The 13987-nt window shown below is 47.2% G+C and overlaps 1 protein-coding gene across 2 annotated transcripts; it reads left to right on the forward strand.

Moving 5' to 3' along the window:
* Positions 1 to 1752: 1752 nt before the first annotated feature.
* On the forward strand, positions 1753 to 13499 carry pcf11 (PCF11 cleavage and polyadenylation factor subunit). Of its 2 annotated transcripts, none has more exons than XM_053441120.1 (17): positions 1753 to 2146; positions 4310 to 4435; positions 4793 to 4975; positions 6291 to 6512; positions 7247 to 8253; positions 8416 to 8590; positions 8703 to 9102; positions 9327 to 9470; positions 9580 to 10820; positions 10933 to 10999; positions 11103 to 11228; positions 11312 to 11435; positions 11513 to 11696; positions 11830 to 11985; positions 12415 to 12507; positions 12604 to 12639; positions 12716 to 13499. In XM_053441120.1, the coding sequence occupies exons 1-17, from the start codon at positions 1979 to 1981 to the stop codon at positions 12950 to 12952; spliced, it is 4689 nt and encodes a 1562-aa protein (XP_053297095.1). In that variant the 5' UTR covers positions 1753 to 1978; the 3' UTR covers positions 12953 to 13499. The 2 variants fall into 2 exon arrangements, with proteins under 2 accessions (XP_053297095.1, XP_053297096.1); XM_053441121.1 differs by having other exon boundaries at positions 8703 to 9033.
* The last annotated feature ends 488 nt before the right edge of the window (positions 13500 to 13987 follow it).

Consider the following 13987-nt stretch of genomic DNA (forward strand, 5'->3'; position numbering starts at 1 on the left):
ATTTAGGATGTCATTACTCCACGTTGCATTGTCCAATCAGCACCAAAGTTCTGTCACATGATCAGTGTCTCGGCCTGAACAGCTCCATATGTCAATATTATCTCAGGATCATAGCGCCATCTACTGATTTGACATGAAACACAAAGTATTTTGTAACTCCACTGTGCATTGTCCAATATGCGTCTATTAAGTATAAACTGATCTAGCTATGGCAAGCTAATCAGAAAAGAAGCTATCTAGTTAACACCTAGTCAGTATTGAACATATTCCTCTTTCTCACTAGTAATGGATTGTAAAACAAGACGTACATGCATCAGATGTGCAAAAGCAGCTGTGGAATGATTGAGATGTGTTCTGTAGTGAATTCATACTGTACGGGTCATTTTGACCTATGTGTGTAAACGTGATGTAGAAATACAAGGTGTAGGTTTGTTTATAAAGTACGAGAAGAAAGGGGACATTTTGATTTGTGGTATGAAAAATAAGATATTTAATGAATAATTAGTACATTAAATAATAAAATACATTTATTTAAATAAATATAGCAAACAAACATTCATGCATGAAATAACACAAGCAATTAATATGGGTCATGGTGCATTAGAAGGGTAGTAATAAAAAAAAACCAAAATTGTTCAAAAAGTAGAAAGAAAAATGGTAAATGGGGAATACCTGACAAACTGAATGAAGAAATTCATTCACTACAGAGATAAAGAAAATAAGTCGAAACTTCACCCAGACTTTATATTAATGAGCACGTCACTGGATTCATTAAGCAAAGCCTTCCTTTAGTTTGCTGTGATGTCAGACTGTCACGGTCATAGATGATGTGTTGTTGCAAAGATGACAGATTTATACGATCTGAAGAGAGACACCCTGAACACACAATTAGTCAATGTAGGGATGGCAATAGCGCCACCTACTGTCAAAAGGAGGTCAGCCTAGTTTTAAAACCTTAATTCGATTTACATTAAATGTTCACAGTGTGGTCTAAACGTAATGTTGTGGAGCGTAATGCCTGATTAGTGATCATGGTCCAGCTCCACGTGATGGAAGCAGGAGGTGACATGTTTATACTTCCCGCTTTGCACAAAAAGCACGCAACACGGAGCCGTTTCGACCCAGTTAGTGTGAACATGATGTGTAACATGTATGTAACTGATCACATGTGACACCTCATGTGTAAGTATGTTACATATCATGTGTAACATGTATGTAGCTGATCAGACGTGACACCTCACGTGTTAGTATGTTACACATGATGTGTAACATTTATGTAGCTGATCACACATGACACCTCATGTGTTAGTATGTTACACATGTGTTTTAGTATGTAGCTGATCACATGACACCTCATGTGTTAGTATGTTAAACATAATGAGTAACGTGTATGTAGCTGATCACATGTGACACCTCATGTGTTAGTATGTTACACATGTGTTTTAGTATGTAGCTGATCACATGACACCTCATGTGTTAGTATGTTAAACATAATGAGTAACGTGTATGTAGCTGATCACATGTGACACCTCATGTGTTAGTATGTTACACACAATGAGTAACATGTTAAAACCTCTAGAACACGCTTCAGCCTCATGTGCTCCTTTATGTAATCAGAAACTCACCCTGCTTTAAGCTGATTCGCTCATCCGTGAGTCTGTAACTCCACTCAACCAATCAAATTCAAAATCCCTGCCCATTCGTCTTGAAACCCGCCAATGGGGCTGTAATGACGTAGGGGCGGTTTAACGCGCTTCCTGTGACGTCGCGGGTCTTCAGTCACAGTCGCCATCTTGTCTTCGTCGAAAAAGCTCCGAGAACAGCGACGAGCCGCAACAGAGAAACAAACGTTCAGCCCGGTGTTGTGAGCGAGCTGCCCGGGGCGGAGGGTTGTGTGTTCGGGTTCATGAACTGTGTTGTCCCGGGGCTATGGTGCTGAGCCAGCCGCTGTAGGTTTCCCGGGTCTCCGAGCTCAAAGATGGAGGACAGCGCGGCCAGAGAAGACGCCTGCCGGGAGTACCAGTCCTCCCTGGAGGACCTGACGTTCAACAGCAAGCCGCACATCAACATGCTGACCATCCTGGCCGAGGAGAACCTGACCTTCGCCAAGGATATCGTCGCAATAATTGAAGCTCAAATCAGCAAGGTTTTTATAAATATAGATCCTTCACCTTTCAGATGCTTTCTGTGGATGTTAGTGGTGTCGCAGGCCCAGGAGGCGCTAACATGGCGGCCAGCGTCGTTACGACATGTCCGTGTCTCTAACCCCGGAGCTTCGTTAGGAAACGCCTCATTCTGATCGTGACTAATAAAGAGAAATGTTTTATTTCACACGCGTCCAAACTCGCATTGATTTAAAAAACAGATTTAATTCAAATTTAACGGAGTGAAAATCCACCGTAAAGTGATTTAAACACTGAAGTGAATGTGAACCAGTTAACTCAGGGTTAAAGTGTTTCTCTCCAGGTTAACTCAGGGTTAACATAGTTCATATCCATGTAATATCAACACCCAGGTTAACTCTGGTGAGAGGGTTATCTGAGGTGGTTTATAACAATGGATTTTAACTGGAGTCTGTGAAATCAGAAACAAACGTTGAGGTGAAAACCGGAAGTAACAGGAGATAGAATCAAACATTACGAACTAAGTTCAGAAAAGAAAAGTGACCGTCATCTTTTAATTAGACATAATAAATGATCTTCTGATTTTAATAGTTCCCTGACAGTTCTCCCTGTGGAACGTGTGAAGCACCAGCTGCTGAGACGCTGTGTAGACACTGTTATTAATAATCACATTTAGTCTCACTGTGTAAGTGATTTAAACAATAGAAGATGTTGGTCTGTCAGAATCTTAAATCTGCTGCACAACAGACTATTTACTGATCTGACCTCGTGCTCCAATCACTACACACACATGTAAATGGTTTCCACACACTGGACCAGTTACAGAAACTTGTATAACAAATGTGAGATGTCCACTGGTTACACAAACACTCCCACAGATCCCTGCGTCTCCCCTCCAGGTCAAAGAGACACCAGTGTACTTCACGCTGTAGGCAGCTGTGTTTCTGTGCTGGTTACTGAGAACATCTGGTTGGTGACTGGTCCACTCACTCTCGTGGCTGTGGGTCGTTGGTCTGTCCAGTCACTGCTCGGCTCAGACCACACGACTCTGATTGGTTTGATTGTTACAATTAAAGATTTGAGACCCTGCTGCCGTCATTCAGATCCTGTCTGTTAACCCGTCACACCACAGGATCACGTGACCAGATGATCTGTTCGGATCGGGGTCAGTGACAGTTAGTGAGCAACAGACATCACATTCTCACATTCACTTTGTTTACGGCGGGTTTTCACTCGACTGGCTCCGCCCGTCACGTCTCTGCTGATCGAGGCCGGCTCGCATCCCTGTGTTTAGAAGAGGTTCCAGTCTGACCTGTTGTTAATGTCTATCTGTCGGGTAGTTCTCCGCCGGCGCCGCGGCTCTATAGAAATGATTCTTACTCAGCTCCATGTTTCATCCTGGTCAACCAAAGAAGTTTATCTGCTTAAATTCACGAGTGAATCTTGAATCACTGAACTGTCATTGAATGGTTAAAATGTTTATAATAAAAAATGTGAAATGTGCTTTTTGTCATTTTTTTATTTCCAGTGTAATTTATTGGTGACTCATTTACTGACACTTGTGGACTTGGTTTAACAAACAAGTGTTTCACTTAGCTGACGCTGCAGTTCAGTAACGAGACTCGAGTGCAGAGTTCACATCTAAATGTTCTGGTTCCTCACTGGTTCTTCACTGGTTCCCAGTGTTCTGAACAACGAGGAGTAAAGCCGTCTCCGGGGTAAAACTTTGAAAGAGTGTAAAGCTCAGTGGGAGTGGAGGGAACCTCACGACTTTTCGGCAGGGTAATGTACAAAGAGTGGTTCGTGGAGAAAACCCTCTTTGGAGGTAAACCAGAGAACTTTTTAAACCCTGGTGCATCATGGGACTTGACATGAGACTGAACTGATTGACTTTTGAAGATGACCAATTTTTTTCTGCCTTTTTTTTTTTTTTTTTTTTTTTTTTTTTTTTTGATCAATCAGAACTTTATCAACTCGTTTCCCCCCCGATTGATCCAGACTGAAGAAACCACCTCATGAACTTTTATTTTTCGGACTCTTTTTGATTTTTCTTCACACGGCGGGGGGTGAAATGGGAGGGCTGTCATCCCCTGTTTTTTATATAAGTTGTGAATAATAATTTGTTCTGAATTGTTGCTTTAACCCCTGTTGTTTTTCTAAACTTGTTGAGTTCTCTATCGCTCCAGGCCCCCGCTGCGGAGAAGCTTCCAGTTTTGTACTTAGTGGATTCCATAGTGAAGAATGTTGGAGGAGAGTACCTTGCTGTGTTTGCTAAAAACCTAATCACTTCATTTATATGTGTCTTTGAAAAGGTACAGTTTTCTTTGCTGCTGTTACAAATTATTCATAGTTTTAGCAGCTCACTTCCTTCCTGTTTGACTTGTTGTGTTGCTTCTTATTGTGCGTTGTCAGGGGTTGTACATGTCGGGGACGGGTCCCTGGACTTACCTCTACGACATGTACAGTCCCTGCAAAAGCCACAACCTGGGTGACTGAGAATATTACTACTGATGCTTTAACATAATCCTGTTAATAAAGTGTGCATGGGAGGGTGAATGCTGAGCTTTAAGAACTTTTTTCACATTATCTATTACTTTTGCATTAAAGTGACATTTTTAGGAGTGTTGTGTGTTTGTAGCCATGGACCAAGTCATGTCCTCTGTTTGTAGGTGGAGGAAAACACCAGAAAGAGTCTGTTTAAGCTGCGCTCTACATGGGACGAGGTCTTCCCCCTGAAGAAGCTGTACGCGGTGGACGTGCGTGTCAACTCGGTGGACCCGGCGTGGCCTATCAAGCCTTTGCCGCCCACCGTTAACGCCAGCATTCATGTCAACCCCAAGTTTTTAAAGCAGGTGCGTACGGGCAGCGAACACCACACCTGACCTGGATTTAAATGTTTAGTTTTCTATACCTTAAGAAGTTATCTCAATGTCACACAGAGAAGGAAGTTCAGGGACGTTTCTGGAATTCGATCAAGTAGAAAAACATTTTAAGAAGCAGAAACCAAAGACTTAATAATCTTTTATATTCTCAATGTCTTTAATATTCAATACACAAGTATTTATAGATAAGGTGAGAGGTCTAGTCTACAACTCCAGTTGCAGATATTTATTTGAATTTTCTTGTCTTAGACAAAACAAAGATTAGCTGTTTTCAGACATGAAATCTTAACGTGTTCCTCACATGTTCCTGACATGTTCTTGTGGATCTGTCTGAGAACTAATGTCTGAGTCAGTGTCTGCGGACATGTTCTGGATCTTCTCCTGCAGCCTCCTGGTAAAGTGTGTGTAACATGTCAGAGTGAGTCCATGTGAGGAACCAGCAGGACAATGTGTGGAAGCTTCCCAGTGAGCGAGTTGACGTGTTGATGAGGTTTCTAACACGTGACGTGAAACTGGAAGAACACATACATCTCAGGATGAAGAAGAGGAGCCGGACACGTAGAAGACGAAGACGTCCACTTGGAAACACGAGGAGATTCCAGATCTTCTGGTGATGAGGGCCGATGTGTGGACGAGCTGTAAACAACAACACTGATCTTTCCACAGCAGAGTTTATACGTCTCCTGCTGCTCTACAGGCTCCGCCCCTCGCCTGGATGTTCCTCACATGTTCCTGTTTGAATGAGTCAACAACCTGCTGCTTCACAAACACTGACTACACAACATGTCAGGACAACATTCTACACAGTTCATGTCTGAAAACGGCTACAATAATAAATGCCTGTAATGAAAGGCCTCTCTGAGCAGGTTATTGATGTTTTCTCTCAGTCTGAAGCTTCATGTGTTTGTTTCTATCTGAACCGGCTGGTTTTGATTTCACGGCAAAAGTGTTTTCACTCTGCAAACAAACAGACCATGGTTCATCCAGACCACCGTGTCACAGCTGATATTTAGCTCCAGACTAAACGTAGAAGTCTGAAGGTCTGAATCAAACGAGGTGCAAAAGAATCCTATAACCCACAGATGATTTGTTCACTGTGACAGAAAACTAGTGTAAATCTGCATCCTCTGGGAAATCTTAATCAAATGATATGCTGCAGAGGATGTATTAATAATCAATAAAAAAAATATTTCGGCTTTAGACTGTCTTTCTTTGAATAATATCTAAACTTTCTTTGTTTCCTCCGTCCCTCCTGCGACCCTCTGTGACATCATCGTGTGTCCAGTCTGAGGAGGCCTCTTCTCCGCAGCCAGCTCCCTCCCAGCCCCCGGCGCCGCTGTCAGCCGCGGTGGTGGCGCCTGCTCCCCAGCCGGTCCCAGCGGTCAGCCAGTCCAGCGTGACCCAGGAGCAGCTCATCCGACAGCAGCTGCTGGCCAAACAGAAACAGCTTCTTGAGCTTCAGCAGAAGAAGATCGAGCTGGAGCTGGAACAGACGAAAGCTCAGCTGGTAGGACAAACACATTCAATCTGATCCCAGATCTGTCTGACACAGATATTCTGAGTTTCATATAAGAGTTTCTCTAGTCGCAGCTGCTCAGCGATCAGGGCAGAAGCTGTCGTTGGTTTGTTTCTGTGTCCTCCTCCACTCGGCTCTCACTGGAGCTGATACACACTCATTACTAGTTCTCAGGACCTGATCAGCACAGGAAGTCACAGAGTGTTGCTTTGTTTATCAGACTCATTCAAACATCATGAATATGACTCATCAACACAAGGCGCTCACACTCAGGACTCAGTGTTAAAACGAGCCACAAGCAGAAATGATCCGACTCGATCGATTCAGAACCAAACACAGGACCGGACGTTTGTCACCTGAGTCATAACCATCCTGTTTACAGCTGGTAACATGAACCCAAAGCCAAATGTCACTTATCATATCTGGGACAATATATCATCCAACAAAATGTCATGACAGGCTTACCTTACTATGTTAAATCAGAGGTTTCCTTCAGTTTACAGCTTTAATTCTCCATCCTTAACTAAATCTATTCAAGTTGAAAAGAATCCTTAAAGTAACAAATGTAAAGTGCAGAATAGCAAATTTTAGAATGATATGAAAGATTCTCAGTTACACGTTGCATCTCCGAGGTTTTCTAGTTTTACTCTTGAGGGTTAAGCACAGAGGATGTTGCACCTTGTTAAGATCTATGAGACAACAACACTTGTTTGTTATGTCTGCAGGCCGGAGGATTCACATTACCCACAGCGCCTCCAGCCTCCTCTCCAGCTGCCCCCACCATGACGCCAAAGGCCCTCAGCCAGAATGCCCCTGTGGTCCGACCCTGGATCCCTCCCCAGACTCAGTCTGACACCAAGACGACCACCAGGGACCCTCGTCTGAACCGCATCGGCCCCCCAGCTGCGTCCCAGACCAAAGAACAGCCTGCTGGGAAAAAAGACAGTCTCCAAAAAGGAAGTCCTGCCCTGACGCCTGAGAAACGGCAGCCGGAGAAATCCTTCAGACCGGAAAAGACCAGAACCCCAAGGAAAGAGACGTCAGAAGAGAAGATCAAGTCCAAGTCTCTGTCTCCGATGACCAAAAGCATCCAAAGCAAAAACAAACAGGCTGAGGCTGAAGGTCAGAAATCATCCGACGGCTCCAAAAAAGATCCACGGCTGAGGAAACGCACACAGGTCAAGAGCGGAGAGAGCAAAGACGAAGAGCTGAAGGAGAAGAAGAGATGCAACGACAAGAAGGAGAGAGAGGAGGCGGTACTGGGGGCGGAGCTGCAGAGGTTCAGCAAAGGGAAGCTGGCGAATGGGTTCGTCATCAAACACGAGCGCGAGGAGGCGGAGAAGGTCGAGTTCAAAAGTGGAGGCAACGCCAGAACACATGCCAGGAAGCGGACACGCTCCAGGTCTCGCTCGCCCACCTCCTCTCCGAAGAGGAAGGATAGGCGCTCGCCCAAAGGCAGAGCCAGGAGCAGCTCGCTGTCCCCGTCACCCTCTCACAAACCGGTGAAACCCCGGAGGGTCCGTGTAGATGAACCGCTGCATGGCAAGCCCGGCCGAGATGACCGGGTCACACTCAAGAAGAGCCAATCAGAGAGCAGGAGGTCGAAGAGACCACAGGACGATCGACACTCCGAGTCCAGAGACTCTCACTCGCCCCGAAGTCATGATGGAAGTGGGAAGGAGACGAAGGAGGCTCCTCATCGCTGGAGGAGCGGCTGGCAGGAGAACAAACAGTGAGTCTAACCAGTCGTCATCATATAGATTTGTATAGTTAATGTACTTTAATACTAATGAGTGATCATTGATAATAATATTCTATGTTAAACTGATGAACAGTGAGAACAGCAGCAGGATGTTGTTTTTATTCATTGATGACTTTGTTTCTGCTTCTTCAGTTTGAAGTTGCCAGACGACGCCTCCATGAAGCCTGGACCCCAGAGACACAAACCGTACAACCCCCCGACCCGCCCCCCCACCCCCCGAACCCTGAAGCACCGCCTCAGCGTGGACGCCAACCTGCAGATACCTGAAGCCCTCAACGCCGCCTCCAAGAAGGACCTGCTGAGGAGGGTACGTCACCAGGCTTCACCTGGAAAGCTGCAGATCAGCAACTGTTCGATCATTTATCTCTTTTAAAATCATCAGATCAGTTACAAGTGTTCATCTTTGCATTTGTCTGCAGGCCAGTAAACGTCTGGAGAGCGGGGAGATTTCTCAAGAGGAATTCCTCAATGTGGCGCACCAGCTCAAACATTTCTTCCAGTACCAGGAGGAGAAGCTGCAGCGCTCAGAGAGCTGGGACGGCTCTGGTAACTTTGCCAAGAAACAGCCGCTGCTGGCCCCCCCCGCCTCCGGGCCCCGCCCCGATGCCATGGACGCCGCAGAGCTGTCGTACTACGAGCACAAGTCCAAGCTCAGGAAGACGCAGGTCACCCACCGAGTGGCCGGAGAGGAGTGGGAGGGCGAGGAGAATGTGGAGGATGTCGATGTAACAGACGTAGGCGAGAAGACAGGTGGGGGCCGGAGCATTGGAGGACACCCACCGCCACATAAATACAGCCGAGCGCCACGAGACAGACAAGGTTAGGGGAGCTTGATGTAGGAAGAGAGAACTGAACACGATCAAACCACGGCTGCACTGATTCATGATTCATTTATCCATCATTGAATCATTTTAAATACATTTGACAGTTTAAAGGTTCATGACATTAGATTAAGATATAATTTGATGAATTGGTTCTTTTAATGTGAATCTGTGTTTCACTTCCTGTGTCACTGACTTGGTCCGCTGGTTTGTGACCTTCAGGTGAAAGACGGAGTAAAGAACGAGAAGAGTCGCGGCCTCCGCTCGGCCCCATGATCGAAGAGTACAACCACGGCAAAGAGTTCCCCACCCTCAAGTCTCTGCCGGGCCTTCGCTTCCGGAGACGAGCCGACCCCCGAGACTCCAGTAAGTCCTTCAGTCCTTCATGTGTCCCCCTGTGGCTGCCTCTACCGTCAGAGCTCCGGGTCGCTGAGTCTCTTTTAAATGAAAACACTTTTTGGTTTGTTGTTTCCAGGTGAGAGAGAGTGGAACTCGCCGCTGACCGAGCGCCAGCGCGAGGAGCAGAAGAGCGGATACGACGCTCCACGGAGGTACACGCCCTCTGTTGACCCCAGACATCCTGACCCCCGGAGGCCGGAGGGGCCCCTTCCCTCCGGCACAGTGGTTCACAGGAACTGTCCCAGTCCGACCGGTCCGGACGCCCCCATCCCGAGGTTCGAGCGTGAGCGCCTGTCACCTCTACACCAGAAGGACTCGGCTGAGATGAGCCCGGTCCCGCGCTTTGAGAGCCCCAACAGTGAACATTCTGATGAAGGGCCCCTCAAACCGGATGTCCCCCCTCCACAACCTCCCCTTCCCCCCATCCTCAAGGCCCCAGCGCGTGTTGGACCCCTGTCGTCTGTCCGACAGCAGAGCAGCTCGCCGGGACACACCCCTCCTCACGAAGCAGGGCATCCGCAGTCCAGGTATGATGGCCCAGAACACATAGCCCCCCCCAGACCCCACCCTCTCGGCTGGTACGATGACTCCTCACAGTTCGAAGGGCCTCAACCCCAGGGGCCAGTCAGGTTCGATGGCGGCAGACCACATCACAACATACCAGAGAGGTTTGATGGCCCAGACGGAACCCACCTGCCCCACGGTCCAATGAGAGGCGGAGACGGGATGGGGAGGTTTGATGTTCACCCCCACCCTCAAGGCCCCGGGAGGTTTGATGGTGCCATGGGCCAACAGCCCCCAGTGCGATTTGTGGGTCAGGGGCCGGGACATTTTGAGGGGCCAATGCAGCACTTTGAACCACCAAGACGCTTTGACAACAACATGGCCCCTGGACCAATGGGCTTCCAGCAGCAGCAGGCTTTGCGTTTTGAAGGCCCTCCAAACCAAATGGGCCCCATGAGGTTTGACGGCCCCAATCACGGGTATGACATGCCCAACGTACCCCATCAGGGTGGACACACACACTTTGAGGGCCCCCCTGGGCATCAGGGGCCCCCCAGGTTCCCTCCCCAACACAACATGCAACCACCCATGAGGCCGATAGCCCCGCCCATTTACGACAACCCAATGAACCCCCAGCAGAACTTCAACATGGGCCCTCAGTGTTTCCCAGAGCCCATGAACCCTCAGTTCCCTGCGGGGCCAATGGCGTTCCCGGCGCAGACGGTGAACTTTAACCTGCAGCCGCCATTCACCCAGCCGGGCCCCGCCCCCTTCTACAACCCTGCCAACCCCGCGATTGGCCTTCAGCAGCCGGTGAGTGACACCTGTCAATCAGGTTCCCTTAGTTCTATTATAATCAATGAAAGTAAATTTATCAGCGTAGACTTTTCTTTCTCTGTCATTTATTTGCTCCTGTTGTTTTCAGGTGAACTTGTTGGGGAACATGAATCAACCGTTCCTGCCTCAGAACTCGGTTCCATACAGACCTCAGAGTAAGAACTCACCGACGTCATTAGAACATGTTTCAAACATGTAAATATCTAAAGCCATGTCAGTGAACCTCAGACTGACCTTTAACCTTCCGTCTGTCTGCAGCGCCGCAGGTCGTCCCTCCAGAGAACCACTTCGGTCAGGTGGACGTCAACGAGCTGCTGACCAAGCTCCTCTCCACCGGCATCATCAAACCTTCACAGCCCGATGCTGCGCCGGCCGCCAGCACCGGTGAGCCTGCTGGGGCTTCATGCAGATGTTGTTATGGAAACATCACTCTCAAATAGTTAAAAATAATATGTTTGTTTTTCCAGAATCTTCGACCGTTGTGGCGCCGGCGGCTCCGCCAGCGGAGGAGGAGGAAGAGGAGGAGCAGGAGGTGGAGGAGGAGGAGGACATCCCGGACCTGACCAGCTTCACCGTGGATGACATGAAACCGTAAGTACAGTCGAGCCAATCAACTGCTCTCTCACCACTGGTCGCACACCCGTCTAACCCCCCCCGCCCCCCCGCAGGCGTTATGAGTGCGTGGTGATGAAGCTGTACTCGGGGAACCAGTGTTGTCTCTGCAGCATGAGGTTCACCACCATCCAGACGGACCTGTACGCCGACCATCTCGACTGGCACTTCAGACAGAACCACGCCGGGAAGGTCGCCAGCAAGAAGATCACACACCGCCGCTGGTACTACAACCTCAAGGTGAGCACACACACACACACACGCACACGCACACACACACACACACAGCTGCTGGTACTACTGCCCCATGGAGAAAACACACAAATACACATATTCACTGCAAACACTGTGTGTGTGTGTGTGTGTGTGACAGGACTGGATCGAGTTCGAGGAAATCGCCGACCTGGAGGAGCGAGCGAAGAGTCACTTCTTTGAGAAAGAGAACGAGGAGGAAGTTCAGAAGAGTCAGGCAGCGGCAAAAGAGAGAGAGGTCCAAATCGTCAGGGCGACCAAGGACCAAGTGGGAGAGGTGAGAGAGCGGCTGTTCATCAGCCAATCAGAAGCTAACTGACAGAGAATCTTGTAGTAGTCAGACACTGTCACCCTCACTGTGATTGGCTGGTACAGAGTACGGTGTAAATCAGCCTCACTGTGATTGGCTGGTACAGAGTACGGTGTAAATGACCCTCACTGTGATTGGCTGGTACAGAGTACGGTGTAAATCAGCCTCACTGTGATTGGCTGGTACAGAGTACGGTGTAAATCAGCCTCACTGTGATTGGCTGGTACAGAGTACGGTGTAAATCAGCCTCACTGTGATTGGCTGGTACAGAGTACGGTGTAAATCAGCCTCACTGTGATTGGCTGGTACAGAGTACGGTGTAAATCAGCCTCACTGTGATTGGCTGGTACAGAGTACGGTGTCCTGCAGGGACTAACAATTTGCTTTGTTCTGCAGTCATGTGAAATCTGTCAGGAGCCGTTTGAGACGTACTGGGTGGAGGAGGAGGAGGACTGGTTCCTGAAGGACGCTGTCAGAGTCGATGACAAGGTGACGCACAACTCAACCACACAACAAGACAGAAGTACACAATGACACAACAAAACACAACGTCCTGGTGACTGACATGTTTTTTTTCTTCCTCAGAATTTTCATCCAGCATGTTTTGAAGATTATAAAAATGTGAGTAATGGCCGACGATCAAAATGAAAATGAATCAAAAGTTGAATGTGTAATAACTCCACTGCTCTTTCTCCAGACGTCTTCGTATCTGGACGTCACGCCGTCGCCCAGCAAGCTGCTCACCGAGCACCCGCTCAGCACCTTCCTCGAGCCCAAGGAGGAGGAGGAGGAGGAGGAGGAGGAGACTTCCTGCTCCAACGCTGCCGCCTCGGTCAAACAGGAAGTGGAACCCGAGGCCGTGGAGCTACTCAACGTGAAACAAGAGGAGGCGGAGCTTTTAATTGACCAAGTGCAATCAGAAGAGAATGTGTGACACGCCTCCTCTGCCGCCGCTGCTCTCAGCCTCCGTCACTTTCTTCCTTTTTGGAGAAGGTGTTTTTAGCGAGCGGAGGTCGAGTCGTCAGCGACGCTCGTCAATACATTTTTGTATTCGGATCCAGCCCGACCCTTTAGGTCGTTTGTTTGTGAACGCCACGTCTGTTTGTTTGACTCAACGCTGTAAATGATTTAATTTATAATTAAAGTATTTTTTGAATCTCTGGTGTTAAAGTGATTGATGATCAGCTGTTGCTGTTAAAGTCTGTTATCGATCTTTGGGTTTATTGATCTGTTTATTGGTTGATGAGTAGTTTCAGGTGTTGAGTTGTTTCCCGCTGCATTAAAGGTAAGCCAGGTCTGATTGGACGACTGGAGGCCCCGCCCACTCTTCAGGATCGGTTCCCGTCAAGGATCGGAGTCGCTGTCTTTAGTTTTTTTATGATTTTCAATAAACGAGTGAAACTTGTTTGTTCTTGTGTGATTCTGATTTAATAAAGTTTTATTGTCGTTCAGTTCAAAAATAAAGTTCCAGTGAATTTAAATGTTTTCTCGTCTTATTACTTTACTAAGTATTTTTATGAGATTTTCTATATTTCAGAGAAATTAAAAAAAATTCTGACAACTTAATTGTTAGTTATTTTACAGAGACTAGTTCAAATTACATTACTAGTAACTTAGATTTCAGATGCTTAAAATACTGATTAAATGTTACAGCGCCCCCAAGTGTTAAGGTTGCAAATTATTTTTTTATATATATATTTTTTATTGAGCACTCATATCAAAGGAGTTGTCCATGATAAGAGCTTTAGACAAATGCTCATATCATTTTGTATTATAATTACCCCCCCCCCCCCCCCCTCCCAGAACATACATTCCAATGTAATAAAATTCTTCTACGTGCCAGCAGTGTTGTAAAAGCAATGATGTTTTTATATCTTTTCCTTATTGTACAGTATCTTCTATCAGTAGTACCAAATATGGACATTACTGCACTGGGCTGTAGATCAATATCAAGAGCCTCTGACTCTGT

Source organism: Pleuronectes platessa, chromosome 15, assembly GCF_947347685.1.
Source record: "Pleuronectes platessa chromosome 15, fPlePla1.1, whole genome shotgun sequence".
NCBI classification, from domain to species: Eukaryota; Metazoa; Chordata; class Actinopteri; order Pleuronectiformes; family Pleuronectidae; genus Pleuronectes; species Pleuronectes platessa.